Source organism: Chiroxiphia lanceolata, chromosome 16 (genome assembly GCF_009829145.1).
Source record: "Chiroxiphia lanceolata isolate bChiLan1 chromosome 16, bChiLan1.pri, whole genome shotgun sequence".
Taxonomy (NCBI): Eukaryota; Metazoa; Chordata; class Aves; order Passeriformes; family Pipridae; genus Chiroxiphia; species Chiroxiphia lanceolata.
The window spans coordinates 14,386,897-14,404,902 of NC_045652.1; the positions used below are offsets into that span (position 1 = coordinate 14,386,897).

General features: G+C 53.3%; 2 protein-coding genes across 4 annotated transcripts; one reads left to right on the forward strand and one right to left on the reverse strand.

The window, feature by feature from the left end:
* Nucleotides 1-694: 694 nt before the first annotated feature.
* MIEF2 (mitochondrial elongation factor 2) lies at nt 695-4,078 on the forward strand. Its single transcript, XM_032703908.1, has 3 exons — nt 695-869; nt 1,332-1,509; nt 2,218-4,078. Exons 1-3 carry the CDS (start codon nt 702-704, stop codon nt 3,264-3,266), a joined length of 1,395 nt encoding a protein of 464 aa, XP_032559799.1. The 5' UTR covers nt 695-701; the 3' UTR covers nt 3,267-4,078.
* Nucleotides 4,079-5,665: 1,587 nt separating this feature from the next.
* TOP3A (DNA topoisomerase III alpha) lies at nt 5,666-17,907 on the reverse strand. 3 transcript variants are annotated; one of them, XM_032704400.1, is made up of 20 exons: nt 17,854-17,907; nt 17,115-17,349; nt 15,397-15,456; nt 14,791-14,864; nt 14,303-14,378; nt 13,659-13,767; nt 13,234-13,377; nt 12,542-12,712; nt 12,242-12,342; nt 12,044-12,118; nt 11,844-11,926; nt 11,517-11,724; nt 11,182-11,367; nt 10,651-10,780; nt 10,191-10,304; nt 9,945-10,110; nt 9,381-9,524; nt 8,978-9,100; nt 7,976-8,688; nt 5,666-6,563 (listed from the first exon to the last, which is right to left on the reverse strand). In XM_032704400.1, exons 2-20 carry the CDS (start codon nt 17,292-17,294, stop codon nt 6,385-6,387), a joined length of 3,036 nt encoding a protein of 1,011 aa, XP_032560291.1. In that variant the 5' UTR covers nt 17,295-17,349; nt 17,854-17,907; the 3' UTR covers nt 5,666-6,384. The 3 variants fall into 3 exon arrangements, with proteins under 3 accessions (XP_032560291.1, XP_032560290.1, XP_032560289.1); XM_032704399.1 differs by having other exon boundaries at nt 17,115-17,351; nt 17,820-17,860; XM_032704398.1 differs by having other exon boundaries at nt 17,814-17,856.
* Nucleotides 17,908-18,006: the final 99 nt, after the last annotated feature.

The following is an 18,006-nucleotide window of genomic DNA, read 5'->3' on the forward strand; positions in this document are numbered from 1 at the left end:
GCCACTTCCGCGCGCGGGTGGGCGGGGCCGCGCCGGGCCGCGCCCCCATTGGCTGAGGCCGCGCGGGGGGCGCGCAGTAAGTGCGGGGGGGGCCGGACCCGATCCCTGTCCCTGTTCCGGTCCCGGTTCCGCTCCCGGCGGTGCCGCGGCCCGGCCGCCTCCCCCCGGGCAGCGGGGGGGTTTCCGTCCCGGCCCCTCACGGAACCCGCGGTACCGCCCCAGCGCCGCCGGTGCCCTCCGGGGCGGCTGCGGCAGGGCCGGGTGAGGAGCGGGTGACCCTTCCCCGGCATGAGCGGTTTTTCCCCGCGGTGTCCCTTCCTTCCCCAAAATGTCCTTTCCTTCCCTAGGGTGTCCCTTCCCCGGGATACCCGTTTTCCGGGGTGTCCCTTCCTTCCCTGGGGCGCCCCTTCCTTCCTTGGGTTGTCCCTTCCTTCCCTCGGGTGTCACTTCCCCGGGATGCCCCCTCTTTCCCTGGGGTGCCCCTTCCTTCCCCGGGGTGCCCATTTTCCCTGGTGACCCTTCCCCGGGGTGACCCTTGCCCCTCCGCCCCACCCAGCCGTCCCGCCGCCGGCAGGAGCCTTTGCCCCGGGGGTGGAGGGAAGGGGGACGGCGGAACCTCCCGCTCCCCCAAAAAACCTCCCTCCCCGGAGGCTGTGCCTCCGCGGCCCCGGGTGACCCCCGTTGTTCCCCGCAGGGCGGCCATGGCGGCGTTCTGGCAGCAGCGGGGCCGGCGGCAGGAGCACGGCGGGCTGGGCGGTCTCATCGACGGGCTGGGCAGCGTGTTCGATGTGCTGCTGGCCAACGCCAGGCTGGTGCTGGGCGTGAGCGGCGCGGCCGTGCTGGCCATCGCCACGCTGGCCGTCAAGAGGGTAAGGCTGGCACCCACGGGAGCAGGGTCAGGGTTGCTGCCTGGGTCCCCAGTGTGGTGGGGAAAGATGTGCCACAAACCTGGCTGGCTGCTCCCGAGCTGGTGCCTCGTGTTTGGCACAAATGCCCACAGGTGCTGGCAGCAGTGCTGTGGGCGTGGAGCTGCCCATTCCCACTGTGAACGGCCCGTGCTCCATTTGCCTGGAGCAGCACGCACCTGGGATGCAGTATCCCATCCAGAAAGGCACCTGGGGCTTAAGGCATATTTGGGCACCTGTTTTCCACTTAAAATCCACGGGAAGAAGATGTGCACTTTTGTGGCCCTCCAAACTGGGTGTTTTTCCAAGTGGAAACCCCATGTGGGGCTGTGTCCCCCCTTGTATGCACCAGAGAGGCTGTTGTCACCTGTAATTCAGGGGAAACAAAGATAACGATTTATCCCTGTGGGTTTTCCTTCTCTCCAGCTGATTGACCGAGCCACCAGCCCTCGGGATGAAGGTGATCCCAAAGCCGAGCAGAAGACCCTGGAGGAGACCTGGCAGGACTTGGCCTTGATCAAGACTACACCAAAGCCCCCCAAGAAGCAGAGAAGGGAAGACCTCAGCGAGCCCCTGCTCTCCCCAGCTCAGCCACTGGTGCCAGGTGAGGGTGTCCAGCTGGGAAGATCACCTTGCTGTACTCTGGGCTGGCTGTGCCCTGCTCCACCACTCTGGGAGCCCTGTGTTATTTTTAGCTCGGTGTCCGGGAAGCCGACCCGATGGAGCCTGCCCTCCTGGGAGGCTCCTGAGCCATGGCCCCTTTTTAGGCAATGCCTGTGGAGACAGGAGCTCTGATAACACCCTGGGTGTCCTGGCCAGTGCAGCACAGCGGGGGCTGGCGGGGTTTGTCTCTGGAGTGGTGTTGGCTGCCCTCGTTTTCTGGGTCAGCTCTGCCTGCAGGAAGGTGTGCTCGGGAGCTGCCGCAGACAAAGGCTGCCTTGTCCAGCTGCCTACAGAGACGGCATTTTTCCAAGTGGGAAAGCAGCCTGCAGGGCAGGTCCTGAGGTACTGGACCTGGGGCAGGATCATTTGCAGGACTCTCCTGAGGGGCAGCACTGATCTCTTCACTCTGGTGACCAGTGACAGGACCCGAGGGAATGGCTGGAGCTGTGTCAGGGGAGGTTTAGGATATTAAGAAAAGTTTCTTCCCCCAGAGGGTGATGGGACACTGAACAGGCTCCCCAGGGCCCTGGGGATGACAGAGCTCAAGGAGCGTTTGGGTAACACTCTCAGGGAGTAACACTCTCAGCAGAAGCTGCTGCTGTGGGTTACAGATGATCTGCCCAGAGCTGTGACTTGTCCCTTCTCACAGATCCCAGGGCATGCTCTGCCTCTGTGGGGGCTCCTCGGGTGAAGTCCAGCCCTCTGCGCTGCCTCACGCTGCAGGAGAAGCTCCTCTCACACCACAGCAGCCGTCTGGCCGTGCCCGAGATCCAGGTGTCCCTTGTCCCTCAGCTGGCCAGGAGCATCAGCACCCAACTGCAGAACTTCCTGCGGAGCAAGTGCCCAGAGCTGCCCTTCGGCCGCCTCTTCCTCAGCGGAGCCCTCCTGGACGGCCTGGAGGTCCTGGCAGCCGACCACATCCACCTCATGCTGCCCGTGGTCCTCGACGCCGGGCTCTGGAGCCTCATCCCGGGAGAGGACACCGTGGTGAGGAACCCCCAGTACTGGATGATCAAGAGGGTCGATCTGGGGTATTTCCCCCGTGGGTGCAGCCCCTGGGACAGGTTTATGGTGGGCCGGTACCTCTCCTCCAACGTGCTGAACGAGACCCTCCACAAGATGCTGGTGGCCTCCATCAACTGGCCTGCCATCGGCGGCCTGCTGGGGTGTGTCATCCACCCCGTCGTGGCCTCCCGGGAGCTGAAGCTGGAGGTCAAACATGATCAGGTCGAGCTGAGCATCACCCTCTTCCCAGTGGTGGAAATGGAGGACAAGGTTCTTCTGGCTGTTCCTCCTGAGGGACTGGTGGAAAACCTCTGGCTCGAGAGCTTTTACAGGGCAGAGGTCTCGAAGGTGAAGGAGTTGGATGCCGGCGACTCCGGGGCTCGGCAGCGCTGCCTCCGCATCCTGAACGGTGTCTGCAGGAGCCACCCCACCCTGCACAAACTGGGGGGCAGCCCCGTGACCCACGTCATCCTGCACCTCAGTGGCTCCGGCTCCGACTGGGCAGAGGAAAGCCTGGCTGACCGGTTCCAGCAGGTGCTCGAGGAGCTGGTGGCCTACCTGGAGAAAGGGGTCCTGCCTTCCTATTTCAACCCCAAAATCAACCTGTTCTCCGGGCTGTTGGAAGAGGAAATCGATGAGATGGGCTTTGTGCTCTACAGGGCCATGTCTGAGCCGGAGCTCCTGCTGGAGTGACCAGTGCGTCGGGAGCTCCCGGATGTGGGATGTTCCTCACCCGCCTGCTGCTCCCTGCTGTGAGGGCTGCCATGCTTCTAGTTGACTAGTCAGTAAGAGGCAAAGTTCTTGCACTTTATGAGGAAAAAAAATAAATGGTTCCTGTGTGAATAAAACGGGCCTGAGCAGAGGTGGGTGTTGGCAGAAGGAGCCTTTGGCTGGGAGGCTCTGCCAAACCCAAGGCGAGGGCAGCCCAAACCTGGAGTACCCACAGGTGAGTCCCGTGTGCTGGGAGCCAAGGGAAGCATGTTTACTCTCTGGTTCCCAATGTCCTCTGCCTGTCCCAGCTGTCAGACTCCCCTCGTGCTCCCAGACCAGCTGGAGGGGAGCAGCTCCTTCCTGCTGCTGTGTCCTGCAGACCCCTCAGGTGCAGCGCCCTGGGTGGGTCCTTTCACCAGCACTTGGTCTTACTGTGCCAGCACTTGGGACAGGGTGGCAGAGCCTCGCCTGCCTGTAGGATATTGCCAATCCAAAATATGCCCTGTGGATGACCTGGGTGGTTATCTGGGCACTGGGTGGTATGGCCATAGCAAATGGGGCTGGGGGTTTATTCCTTGGAAACCCTTTCAGCTGCCAAAAGGAGTGAGCTCAGCTCTACCTCTTTGTTCCCCCCGAGGAAGGGGTTTGCTTCCAGCACGGAGCTGGGGCTTCATGGCTCTTTTCCCACGCAGTGTTTTGCTGGAAGATGTCCTGAAAAAGAGCTGCTGGCTCTGGGGAGGCTCCTGGTGTCAGTCCCTTGGAGGCTGCAGCAGGGCTGTGTCCCCTCCCCGGTGGGTAGGTGGCTGCCAGTGTCTGTCTGTGGGTACAGTGTCACTTCCAGTCTGTCTGGTCACCTTTTCACACATGTAGTGCTGCTGTCTTGAGGTCCTTTTTCCCTGGAGCCCCATGATATGGGGTGGGGAAGCAGGGCAGGAATGATGCTGTAAGCAGAGTGCTTGCAAGAACTGAAGTGGTTTATGCTTTTTATTAAGAAAATATGTTTTGTTTGGGTATTTTGTTGGGGTTTTTTGGTTTTCTTTTTGAGTGGCTGCTAGTAGGGTTTGGTCTGGCTCTAGTCCCAGGGCAAAGGAATTTATTCTTATATTTAATGGGAAGAGCTGGCTTTGCACAAGGGTGGAGCTGGAGAAATCCTGTGGACTTCAGCGTGAGCAGCTGTTGTGGTTTAATTTTCTTTACAACTATCATCTTGTTTATGGGAGGAAAAAAACCTGCTTTTTCTCCCTGTCTGAAGATTACTTTGTTCCTCCAAACCACTTCCCAGGTGTTAGTGATGAGAATAAACCTTCCCTGTGCACACTGGTGTCAGCTCTGGTTTGTCTCCTTTCTTGTGGTAAGGCCTGAAGTGATTCCTTGGCTGTGGTGACCTTCCCAGGAACCACCCAGGGCGTCCCCTCACTGTGTGGAGAGCTTGGTGGTGGTCAAATCCCTCCTGCAAGGTTTTCTTCCTCCTCCTCTTCCAAACCCCTGGCCCCCCAGAGTGCCTGGCTGCAGTGTGTGAGCTGTCTGGATGCTGAGCTAGTACCACTTTCCCAGGGCTCGGCTGAGCATTCACCAGGGTTAGACCAGTAAAGCTGGTCCTGGCTGATGCCACCAGTGAGGTTTAACCTGCTCCCTGGGTCCTGCACAAGTGCTTCCCACTGCTGTTGCCATTCCAAGGTGGTTGCTGCTGTGCTTTATCACATTCCAAAGCTTTGTAATCCTGTTATTTTAGCCCATGGGTTTGTATTTTTAGGGCACAGCTGTTAGTGGTGGGAGTGAGGGGTTCAGGGAAATGCATCCTAAGTTCTCCTGAGTAACTCCCTGGATTTAGGCCTGGTAGCAATGAGCTGCTGCAGGGTTTAAGGCTCTCTTGTCTCGTGCAGATCTTCAAGTGAACCTGTGCTGGTGTGGTCTCTGCTGCCCTCCAGGTGCTCCAGCCTCCTGCCCACCCCATGTGCTGCCAGTTCTCAAAGGATTGACCCTGGGAACTGCTGTGTGCCCAGGTCCTGAGCAGCAGAGCACACAGGAATCCTGTAGATCTCCTTCCTTTGATGTGCAGGGGAAGCCCCAACAGCAGGGAAGAGACATCCTGGCTTCCCAGGGAGTTCAGGCTGAACTTCAAGCAGGAAAACAGAGCCTCCCTTCAGCTCAGCCAGCTCTGCCTGTCCTGAGGCAGCAGCACAGCAGCAGATGCAGCTGGTGAGATAAAACCACTTGTCCTACCCCTCTGCAGTTCACTTCTAAATTACTGCAGGGAGTGTCTGCCAAGAAAGCTCCTGTATTGTTCCAGTGAGTGGAAAGAGCAAGATTTGGGTGGATGCTTTTGCAGTAAAAGCTTCACTGTTTTAAGTAGGAAGAAATAACAAGGCCGAGTTAAGGTGTCACCACATCAAATTTAAAAATTAAATAGTATTTTAATAAGAAACTTGTTTGACAAAAATAGTTTCCATCAGCTAGCAGCATCACAAAGGCATGTCTCAAAGTTTGAGGAAGAACTCTGTTTCAAATTCAGTGACCATCTAAAATGAAGGCTTTTCCTGAGCACTGCAGCTGAGCTTCCCTCAGGACAAGCACCTGGCCCTCCTTCACTGGCAGGGACAACCCCAGGTAAGGGTGACAAAAAAGGGGAATGGTGCTCAGGTAACATCAACTTAGAGGGGAACTTAAATTCCACGCTGTGGAAAGCCAGGGACTGAGCAGAGCTCAGCAGCTCTGGTGTCTGTCCTCATGGCCCCAGTCCAGCTCTTCCTTGTGGAAATGCTGGTACAACCACTGGGATGGTGCAGGGGGGATGATTCAGCACAGTCCTCTCTGCAGATTCAGCATCCAAGTGCTTCCTTGAAATGTTTAGACTATCCCAATCTGCTCAGCAGAAGAGCAGCTGAAAACAAAAGCTGACACTGATAGTAGAACCACTTTTCCAAGCTGGTGGAACCCTTGCTGTAATGGATGGCATCCCTTGGCAGGAGCAGCCTGCAACCAGCTCTTCCAAAAAACACTCAAGGGACTTGTTTCCAGACTCCAGTTCCCTGTGGCAGTAGTTGCTCCTGTAGGAGCTCACAACCCTGGTCCTTTCAGGCTCTCAGGGGACCATCCCAGCTCAGTGGTTCTGAGGGCAGTTTTTCCTATTGTGCCCAGGCTGGTGGCAAATGCCACAGGTCCGTGGTTTCTTGGCAGTGGATCCTGAGGAGAAACTGCCTGGTCTCTTGGCTTTGCTTCCCAACCCTCTTGAGTATTCACTGCTGCCAAAGTTGTTCAGAGAGACATCTCCAGAAGGACCTAGAGAGAAATGACTTGAATTTAAGCATCTTTGAAAATATAAGTAGGTGAGAAACAGAGGGTAAGTTCAAAATAGCAGGATTCTCAGATTATTCCTGAATTTGCACTTGCTTCAGACTTGTTTGAACAGTTAAATGTAACCCATTTGTCTTGCAGCATTAGAGACGTGGGAACAGAACAGGGGAAGCTGCTCTGATCTACAGCTAAATCAGAAACAAAACATGCCAGAGGAAAACCTGGGATTTAAGTAGTTTTGAAAACTTGATTCTACCCCTTTAGGCCCACATTTCTAAGGAGGAGGAGGAGGAGGTCAGTGCTGAAGATCCCTCACAGACCACATCTCCCCTTCTGTACTTGGTTACTGTCCCTTTGTCAGTGCTCTCTCTTTTGCATCCTTATTTTGTGATTATTTTTGTTTTCAGCATCTTCTCACACTCTGTTTGATCTCTGATCAAAGCTCCAGAATGACTTGGCCTTTCCCTACACCCCTAAAGTAGGGCAGAGGGAGCAGCAGAGTTTCCCTGGCACGCCAGGGTGGGGTTTAAGATCTCCAGAAGTGGTGCCACTGCTTCAACTCTGCACCAAGCCGGTAACAGCTCTCACAAAGCTGAGCACTGTGATTTGGGAGGACAAATTCCCAATCAGACTGTTGGAAAGAGTCCTGGGCTTTATCCAATGAGTCATGGACAGACAGATGGTCAAGTTCACTGCACACAGAAGCCAAGCATCCTGCTCAGAGCTCAGATGTGTGCTGTGAGGATGTATCCTGCCAGCACTTGGAGAGGTAAGCCAGACCTTGTTGTTAAAAGCAACATTTGCAGTGCTATAAAGCTGCTGACAGATGTTCTGAAGACAAACCTGATGCCTTAAATGTATGAGGTGCCACAAGAGCTGTGCAGCATGAGAATGTGTGAGAGGTGTGTTCAGTTTACAGAATCCCAGAATAGCTGCAGTTGGAAGGGACCTCTGGAGATCATCCAACCCCCCTGTCAAGGCAGGGTCACCTAGAGCAGGTGACACAGGGATATGTCCAGGTGGGTTTGGAATGTCTGCAGAGAGGGAGACCCCATGCCCTCCCTGGGCAGCTGTTCCAGTGCTCTGCCACTCTCAGTGTAAAATCACGCTGAGGTAGAACTTTTTGTGTTTTAGTTTATGGCCATTGCTCCTTGTCCTGTTGCTGGGCACCACCAAAAAAAGTTTGGCACCATCCTTTTGGCACCTGCCTTTGAGATATTTATATGCATTAATGAGACCCCCTCTGTCTTCAGATTAACCAGGCCCAGCTCCCGCAGTCTCTCCTCATCAGAGAGCTGCTCCAGACTCCTCATCATTTTCCTGGCTTCTGCTGGACCCTCTCCAGCAGCTTAAGAACATCCTCCAGCCTTTCTGTCCCACCCCAAGCCCGGCCTTACCTGGTGCCACGTTCTCATCTACCCACTGGAAGAAGCCGCACTGCTGCTCCCGGGGCTTGGGGCAGGTGTGGAACTGCCTGCCCTTGTTGGGCCCGTCCTTCTGCACGGTGCGAGTCACGGCGGGCTGGTCACACCTGCACACTGTGCCACCGCCAGGCTCGGAGCTGCCGCTCCCAAACGGCTCCGGGCCTCTCCTTCCTCCCGGGCCCCTCCCCGCTGTGGGCTGGGGGAGCACAGACCCCCGTGGAGCCGCGGTGCCTCTGTCCTTTGTCTGCTCGTCGGCCCAGAGGAAGAAGTTGCAGGAGCTGGAGCTGCACTTGTAGAACTGCCGGCCGCGGTTGGGCCCGTCCTTGCGCACGGTGAGCAGCAGCGCCTCAGTCCCGCAGTTGCACACCACGGCGTTGCTCCCGTCCTCTGCAGCGGCCGGAGGAGCATCCCTGGATGTTCTGTTGGAGATCACGGAGAGCAGGTGTCCCCGTGCAGGGTTTGTGTTCCCCCTCCCCTGCCTGTTCTCACTGTTGGCTCTGTTCAAGGAGTGGTTGACCTGCAGGTGCTGCGCTGGTCGGGCGGCTGACGACGTGGGTTGGGATGGTCTGTGTAAGTACTTGAGGTCCAAGAGCTCCTTCAGCATCTCATCACAGCCCCCAATGCAGCCAACGAACTCCAGGGGCATCACGGGCGGAACGCTGCCTCTCTTGAATTTAAACTTCAGTCTACAGGGAAAGGAGGAGTCAAAGTCTCCCAGTTCATCTCATTTCTCATCAACAGACCTCAATTTAGACTTGAACTTTTACACATATTTTTAATTCTGCTATACATAGACCAGCTTCCCCAACCCCTCTTTCTTCTTTCCATCCCCAGGTCCTGGGGATTACACACTATGCTTCAGCTTTCCAAGACTGGAATGGAAAATGGTTCCCAGCCTAGCCCGTGGAAGTCTGATTACCCTCAGGTAATGCCTGAGGGGCCGTGTTTCCCCAAGGGATAACTGGTATGACCTACCTGTGAACCGGATGGGGTTTACACACATCACAGATGCTCTCATCCCTGGTCACATCCAGCACAAAATCAGGGAACCAGACTGCAGTCTTACAGGTTGGATAGCCCATGCAGCTCAGGTAGAACCTGCCGCGGGACAAAGGCACCAGATGAGGAAGAGGCAAAGTCAAGACAGTTGGTGATCCATTCTCCCATCTTCTGAGCCATCAGAAATTGTCAAAACCACAGATTTTAAGGGCAAATACCTACTTGAGAAGAGGTTCAGCTGAGTCCACACAGCTTATGGGGCTGGTGGAGTCAGCGAGCTGCAGCCCAAGGCTTCCAAGTTTTTACCAAAAGAGGTAAACGAGTGCCTGGGAAAACACAAACCAGCACAGAAGGTGCTACAAGAGGGAAGGTCACCAACCCGCCGTTCTTCCTGGTCTTCAGGACCATGTCGTTGTTGCACTGTGGACACTTCCGAACGGAAACGGGCATTGCTGGGTACACCTCATCCTGCTCTGGAATCTCTGCAGCTTCTCCAAAATACTGAGCCAGGGCCTCATCCAACCTGTAATGAAACAAGCAGAGCATCCTGTGTGTCTCTGCGAGGAGCAGTCAGGTGCTGCAGTGACTCAGCACCTGCTGCCCCCCACACAGCCCCTCCGAGCTTCTCCGTGAGCATGTTGATTCAGCACCACATTTCTGGGATGGGGAAGGCGTGGGAACAACATCGAAGAGGTCAGTGCATGTTGCCATCCCCAAATTTAATCTTAACTGCTCATCTTGGTTTAAACCTTTAGTTGGCACGAACTCATGACAGTGTGCCAGGCTTCGAGTCATCCCTTGCTGTGCAAATGCCCACACACACCGGGCAGAGCTCCAGGGAAACAGTGTGACAGGATCCCCCACTCCAGGCTGAGCCCCAGATGAGCAGCCAGCATCTCCCAGAACAGCAAAGCAAAGGGAAGAGGGCAAAGACAGGACTCACTTGTTGGCTCTGGCCACAGCTTCAATGAAGACTTCCTTGTACTTTTGGACCTGCTGCTGCAACACTACAGATTTGTCTTTCTTCCCCTCACAGATCAGTTTTAGATCAGCCTCCAGCTCAGCCCGAAGGTCAGGCTTGGACATTTCGTAGCCCATGGAGTCATAGCCTGAGGAATACATGGAAAGGTAAGCGAAAGGAAGGCGAAAATAAGGAACTTGCCACCTTGCTGGTGGGCACTGCCCTCACCTTCCACCAGCCCCATGCCCAGGTGGCCGGGCAGGAACCGCTGATCTGCTGTAAGGCCCACGTACATCCGCGTCTTGATCGTCTCGATGTGCTCGGCGTGAGTGGCATCGGTCCCTGGAAGGAGACAGGGGTCAGTGGGAGCAGGTACCAAGGAGTTACTTCCTCTGTGCCTGGGTGAAGAGTGCAAGGGGCTAAAGGGACAAGGACGCAACTTATGGTGAGCACTGCCCTCATACCCCACTGGCACTGAGGCCAGCGAGGTGTTGGTGGCACACCCTGGATGTGAAATCACCCATCTCCCTGGGCACTGGAGGCACTCCGCAGGCTCCGTAGGATGCTTGGACTTTGCCCACAGGTCTCTACAACCCTTTGTTCTGCTTTTTAAAGTGATTTCTTATCTGAAGTGACATTTAGAGAATTCCCTCTGCCAAGAGTGAGAGGCCACGCTGCCAATACTGACCAATGCCATGTTTCTCCATGAGAGCGATGAGATCCGCTTCCGTGAGGAGCAACGGAGGGCTGGTTTCCCCATCCACCATCTCCACTGTGGTGGGCTGAAAGCGAGACCCTTTCTGATACACGGGGATAACCTGAAGGAAAGGAGAATCTCTTTGAAACTGCTTCCTGGTCCATTCACTCAGGACAAAATGCCACACCAACAGCCAATGCAGTCAGAGAGCAGCAGCCTGTTCTGGAGGGAATCCAGCCTCAGGGGCCTCGGGATCAGCCAGCAATGAGCTGCCAGAGAGACCGTGGGACAGCTGCTCTTGGTGGGTAAAGTCAACCCTACAACCCTGAATGGTTTCTGCTGCGGTGTCACACATAGGAGAATCTACTCAGAGCTGGCACAATAAGCCTGCACAGGTTTCCAGCAGAGAAAGCTCTCAGTGAAACAACCAGAAACGGCCAAAGGATGTTTTGCAGAGGGGGCTGAAGTTGGCAGTGAAATGCTACTTTAGCCTCTCCCACCCATGTTATTCAAGGGGATTACCTTATCACTCCACTTGTCGTAAGGATAGACTTCCAGGTAATTTCGGGCCAGGATCATTAGTCCTTGAGCAATGAATCGCTCGTTGGCAATGTCGATCTCCACAGTTGTTTCCTGCCCCTTGGCATCTTGAGAGCAGCAAGCCAAGAAATGGCGCACGATGAACTCGTAGAGTCTCTGCTCGTTGCCCTGACACCAAACAGTGAAAAGAGTCAGTGTCCTCCCATCCAGAAATCAGTGGGATCTCAGGTGAGGATCCTGTGCTAATGACCACGTTATTAAGGCTTTTATCTTTATTTATCAAGCAACACAAATGAGTTAGCTCTGGTTTCACCCACCTGCAGGTTAGCAGTGTATTTGGTGGGGTGAATGGGAGGATGAGCCTGATCGGATTTGGTTCCACTCCGAGGGGTTGGCCCACCCTGATCCAAAATTCTCTGTGCAAATGCTCCCCAGTTTGGGTCCTCTGTTTGCTGTTGTACCAAGGCAGAGAGGTTCAGCTCCTTGGGGAAAATGTTGGTCTCAGTTCGGGGATAGCTAATGAACCTTAGGAAGAAAGACAGGAGAGCACTTAAAGGGGTGCTCCAAAATGCTTCCCAGTTTGGACAAAACGCCATTTACTTTTAAAATAATGAAGTTTACCAAGCCAAGTCTTGCTTTCTTACCCTTTAGTGTAAAGTTTTTCTGCTATTGTCATGGTTTCCTTTGCGTTTATTTTCAGTTTGCGGGAAGCCAACTTCTCGAGTTCCTGTGGTGGGAAGGGCCAGAAAAAAACCCAGAAGCATTAGTGCATAATTCAGGGTGGTGTGTAAAACATCTGTTCACAGCTCCTTTCAGAGAATTCCTTTCCAAAGTTCAAACATACCACAGTGTCCAGGGGCAGGGGCCTCCACTTGCTCTTTGGCTTGCTCACAACCTCAACAACAGTCGCCACCGGATCCTGAACAGAGTAAGCAAATCCCAAATCTCCTTTAGGAGTTTGCACAAACTGTTCTTTAAACATCTTGATACAGGGAATGTTTGGCTGAATCTGGATTACAGAGCTATTTACAAGCTTTCTTACCTCCATACACATTTGGTAAAGGACCAGGCACGCTGTGTGGTTGAAGAGCCGGTTCCTCTTCCAGTTGAAGACCACACTGCCGTCTTCGTGGTTGTGGGTCACTGTGGGGAACAACAGAGCTGGCTGATAGAGCAGTCACAAAATGGAAACATCACAAAAAGCACCTGGAAACCTTCCAATTCTGCTCAGTGGTCATGGCAGAGGAAGAGGAAACCACTTCTGCAACATTGTGCGCTTGTTGCTCCAATGTTTTTCCTTTCTATGCACATCAAACCCTCTGAGATGGAGCCCCAAACCCACCTTTAATTTTGTAGAAGGTTTCAGGAACAAAGGCTTGAATGGCTTTAAAGCGTTCGACTACAAATCCCAGCGTTGGGAACTGGCAGCTACCATAGCTGATCAGCTGATCTGCTAAAATATCAGGGAAGATCTTCTGCAGCCTCAGCGTCTGGAATCTGGTGAAGGCAGCACCTGGGAAAACAAAATGTGCAGCAGAACTGAATACAACAATGTTGAATGATAATCACAGCACTTCAGATGGTTCTCTTTCATACCTTGAGTATTAATTTTACTCTGTTTAATACTCAGTTGCAGAGGCTTGTCAGTGCTGTGTGGCCTATGAACTTAATATTTGATTCAAGGAGCAATTTCCTCCTTTTGGGAGGGAAACAAACTCTTCAGAAAGGGTTGTTAAACAGTGGAATGGGCTGCCCAGGGAGGGGTGGAGTCACCATCCCTGGAGGTGTTCAAGAAAGGACTGGATGTGGCACTCAGTGCTCTGGTCTAGTTGACAAGGCTGTCATCGGTCACAGGTTGGACTTGATGATCGTGAAGGTCTTTTCCAACCTAAATGATTCTCTCATTCCAAGAGCATGTTTTCCAGTAAAACACGAGATGTCATTAAGTTGTATCTGATCAAAAAATCAGGTATGTGACACTACAGAGGGCATTTCTGCCTTGTGTTGAGCATACAGGAAGAGATGTTTACAGACCTATCCTGAGGTCCAGCTCCTGCCTGACGTCAACGGCGTCGCTGGTTCTTTGGTCCGGCTGGGTGAGGTTCTCGCAGGCTGATCTGACAGCGTGAAGGGTGATCTCCGAGAAACGGGCTCGGAAAACCTGGAGGTTTGGCTTTACTGCCAGATACACAGGAAAAAGAAATCAGACTGACTCAAACACCAATGGAGAGGAGCAACTAATAAACAGCTGCTTCCAAAAGACTGCGCTGCCAACCTGCTCTACAGCTTTCCAACAGCTGAATGTATTTCTGGTTTATCAGAGCCACATTTATTTATCAGAACTACAGTGAGCATTCAACCTGGACACAGGAAGATTGACAATATGCCTCTGCTAAAAGATCCCTGAGGGGCTGTTAAACCTTTAATGGAACTCAGACTGATGAAGACATTCTACACACCAGCTTTGCACACGTGGATGATCTCGAAGCCGATGTTCTCCCCTTCCCGATCGCAGTCAGTCCAGATCACCAGGGCTTGGCACTGCTGGATTTCTCGTTCAAGGGTTTTCTGAGAGGAGAAAACAACACAGGGAGACATTCCAGGCCACTCGCTTTGTCATTTAATTTTGGAATGACTCACTGCACACGAAATGCAGCGTGTATCCATGGAGATGGATTGTTGCAATAACATTCGGTAATTGTGTGTCTCATGAGATTAGGCAGCTTTCAAAAGAATTGAGTCATTTATTTATATCTAATTCCGTTAAAAAGCTTGGCCAGGAGCGGGTTGTACCACAATCCGTTTTCTAAAAATGTAATTTTTTGTAAAACTGAGACACAATCACCAATCCCACCTTGTTGGAAAAAAAACATTTCTATCTTTAGCAAAGTAGTTGTTCCTTTACTGCACTATTTGTGCACGAGCAGGAGAGTTTCAATGTTCAAGCAAACAGCATTAATAGTCCTAGGAAATGCAGGAGGAATCTGCTAAACTAGAAATCTGGATGTTAAGGACAAAGGTGCAATCATCCTTCTGCCTGGGACAGTATTTGTTGAACTAATCCCCGAACTCAGTTTCATGGCAACTCTTGATCACAACGTACCTTGATATCCAGGTAATTTTCAGGGCAATACTTCTCAACTTCAGCATCAAAAAGAGCTAAAGGGTTGCAGCTATGCCTGGGAAACACAGGATAAGCAGTGATAAACACATATTGTGAGACATAACTAGTGCTGCCTAAGTACTGGAATTAATAATGTATTTTATTACAGGCCTATCTGAGACAACACAGAGTTCACGTGAAATGCTGAGTAACACTTAAAAGCAACAGAATCAAAAACCAGCGCTCTGAAAACAGGAATTTGAAACAATATTTTTGTATTCTCCATAAAATTTGGATGCCATCACCCTGCTCCGTGTCAGAGTCCCTCCATGCCCCCTTGTCTTTGAGCTCGCAGTGCCCCGCTTGGCTCAGGGCCAAGAGCAGGAGGTGACAGACCCTTTCCTGTGGAGGGCAGGAGGTGACAGACCCTTTCCTGTGGAGGGCAGGAGGTGACAGACCCCTCCCTGCCAAGGGCACGAGGTACCAACCATTTGCGAAACGGCATCCTGAATTCATGTGTCAGTAAGTGTCCTGACACAGATGTCATCACCATGGTAACATTCTGCAAGAGACAGAGCGAGATAATTAGTGCCCATTGTTCACTAAAAACTACCCACAGCCCCAAAATCTTCCTCCAGTTCTCAACTGACACCACCAGTGACACCTCTCTCCTGTTAATGACAGAATCCCAGAACGGGTCTGGGCTGGCAGGGACCTTAAAGCTCATCTTGTTCCATCCTCTGCCAACGTGGCCTTGAACACTTCCAGGGATGGGACATCCACAACTAATACATCATAACAAGTTCTTCTCTCTACTGACAGGTAAATCCACGGCCTTATCCTCAATTTTTACAGGAAGCTCCCAATTCTAAACAACTACAATGTGTTTTTAATGGATATAAAACCAGAAAATTCAAAGACTTTAAGCAACAAAACAGGTGGTCGAGCCAAGAAAACAACATCTGTCATTTCCTCATCTTTGGGCAGAACATCCCTAGCACTGGAGATGTGTTTCATAACTCCTGACAAATGGCTTTTATTAATTAGCATTTGCATTTCATTAATCCAGCAGCAGACTGAAAGGAAACTCTTACCTGGCCAAACATCTGGTAATCGTATTCGTAGATCTTGTTGAACTTGGAAAACCCTTCTCTCTAGAAGGAAAAAGAGAGTTCCTGAGTTTTGGTTCTTTAACAGAAAACAAATCCATCCTGCCTCGCTTTGTACACGCTGTGATGGAGCACAGGAGATACAGGGCAACGGAGAACCAGGTCCTGGGGCTAATGGGAATTACAGCAGAGGAATGGAAATTGCCTGTTATCGTTTATGGAGATGCTGAAATGATGATTTTCAAGGTAAGGGTATTTTAAACCCTGAAGTCACCTTCAGGGATGGTTATCTCCCCATGGATAATGAAGAACTGATTTGTTTAACAGGGCTGGCCAATGACCATAGAATCACAGAAATTCCTGAGAAACACCTGTCCTGCTCCACATGACAAGTAGTGTCCCAGCTCCGGGTCCCCAAGGCTACCTCCAACCTGAGACTAGTAGAATTTTCTAGGTTGTGTATTTGCTGCTTTTTGCTATAGAAGCAGGATGATTTCTTCCTTGATTGGGACTGCCAGTGCTCAGGTTCTCAATAACACCTTGCAGTCAAATACAGGAGGTTCTATGAGGTTGGGCTCTTCTCTCATGTAAGAGGAAATGGCCTCAGGCTGTGCCAGGTGAGGTTCAGGTTGCACATCAGGAAGAATTTCTTCCTGGAAAGAGTGGTCAGGCATTGGAAGAGGCTGCCCAGGGAGGTGGTGGAGTTACCATCCCTGGAGGTTTTCAAGGAAAAACTGGATGTGGCAGTCAGTGCTCTGGGCTGGGTGACAAGGTGGGCATTGGTCACAGGTTGGACTCGATCTTGGAGGTCTTTTCCAACCTTAATGATTCTCTGATTCTGGTCTAGAATCACCTTCTAGTTCCTTAGTTTGGAAAATAAGTACTTATACAAACTGTTAAAGGTCACAAAACAGAGCAGCAGAGAGGACAGATCTTTGAATTCCTCTTCTCCAAACCACAGGCCATCTTTGCTTTATTCTGTGAACTCCAGTAAACCCCTGACACTTGCTGATGCTGCAAAGGTGGTGCTTTTTGACTGGGAAATGCCAACAGATGGTTTCAGTTCCAGAAGCCTTTGGCACACACTGCAAATCTAGGAATGACACAGAGAGCCCTCACCATGGAGATCAGTGCCTGGGAAAGGCAGTCTGGGCAGAGGGAGCTGAGTTCCAACAGCACTTAAAGCACAAGGAAAAGGGATCTGAGACTCTCAGAAACATTTGGCCAAGTGGTGTTTGTCTACAGAACAAGGAAGGCCATTCTTGTACCCTCACGTAGTCAGAAGTGTCCAGAGACAAAAATCAGCCTGAAGTCGTTTCCTTGTGTCCTGTCACTTGTTACCTGGGAAAAGAGGGCAACCCCCCACCTCACACAACCTCCTTTATTTGACTGCAAGGTGTTATTGAGAACCTGAGCGCTGACAGTCCCGATCAAGGAAGAAATCATCCTGCTCCTGTAGAAAAAAAGCAACAAAGGCACAACCTAGAAACTTCCACAAGCCTCAGCGAGGTGGGAGGACCTGAGGCTCCCACACAGGACACAGAACATAGCTGAGCCCAGGGCTGTGCTGCTGCCCCTCCCCAGCCAGCTGAGCCCCACCTGTTGGTGTCCCATGAAACAGTGGGATATGATGAGTCCCTAGGTGTCCCAGGGAGCAGTGGGATGTGGCGTGTCTCCACATGTCCCAGGGAGCATGTCCCTACCCGCCGCATCCTGCTGTTGGAGAGCAGATCGGCGATCCCTCGGGCAGCGTCGTTCTTCTCGGCCACGCACAGCACCTTCCGGATCCTCTGGAGAGCCCCGTCCTCGGCGGCCCGGGAGAACAGGCGCCAGGGCTGGGGCAGCATCCTGCCCCTGGCCAACAGCCTCACCTGCAGGATCATCACGGGGGGCAGGGGCGGCTCCCGCGGGGACAGGGCATGGTGCTGCTCCGCGTCCCTGCGGGCATGGAGAGAGAGCGCTGGTGTCCCCGCTCAGCCACGCCGGGAGGGTCCATGGCAGCCCCTTGGGGGCCGCAGGGGGCTGGGGAAGGTGTCACCCCCTCCAGACACCGCTGCCGGGGGTCCCGCATCCCCCGGGCACCGGCGGGGCCTCGGGCCTCTCCTGCCCTCGTCCCTCGCACCCGCGGCAGCGCAGCCCCCCCCCGGTACTCCCCGGGCTCTCCCTCACCTGGGGCAGCCCTTTCCCTCCCCGGTTCCCCTCCTTTTCCCACCGGTTTCCCGCGGTTCCCCCGCTCTGTTTCCCCCTAAGGTCGGGCTTTCCCTCATCCCGGGCAGCCCCTCCTCGGCCCGCCCCGGGCTCCCCCTCACCCAGGGCAGCCCCTGCCCTCCCCTCTCCCCCTCGACTCTGCTCTTTTCTCTTTTTTTTGCCCCTTCCCCCTCTTTTCCCCCATTCCCCCTCACCTCCTTCCCTCCCGCGCTCTCCCGGTCGCTCTCCCCTCACCGTCACGTCCTGCCGCAAAGAGAACTACAACTCCCGGGATGCCGCGCGGTGCCAGAGAACTACAACTCCCGAGATCCTCCGCGCCTCATCCTCAGTGTCCCCCCCGCCGCCGCCCCGCCTCGGTTTTCCCCCCTTTCCCGCCGCCGGACCCGT

Coding starts and splice junctions, on each gene's coding strand:
- MIEF2 (XM_032703908.1), top strand. CDS start 702: ATGGCGGCGTTCTGGCAGCAGCGGGGCCGGCGGCAGGAGCACGGCGGG. Junction 870..1,331: donor CCACGCTGGCCGTCAAGAGG/GTAAGGCTGGCA, acceptor CCTTCTCTCCAG/CTGATTGACCGAGCCACCAG. Junction 1,510..2,217: donor AGCTCAGCCACTGGTGCCAG/GTGAGGGTGTCC, acceptor CCCTTCTCACAG/ATCCCAGGGCATGCTCTGCC.
- TOP3A (XM_032704400.1), bottom strand. CDS start 17,294: ATGATCCTGCAGGTGAGGCTGTTGGCCAGGGGCAGGATGCTGCCCCAG. Junction 9,101..9,380: donor AAGACCAGGAAGAACGGCGG/GTTGGTGACCTT, acceptor GTCCCGCGGCAG/GTTCTACCTGAGCTGCATGG. Junction 8,689..8,977: donor AAACCCCATCCGGTTCACAG/GTAGGTCATACC, acceptor CTTTCCCTGTAG/ACTGAAGTTTAAATTCAAGA.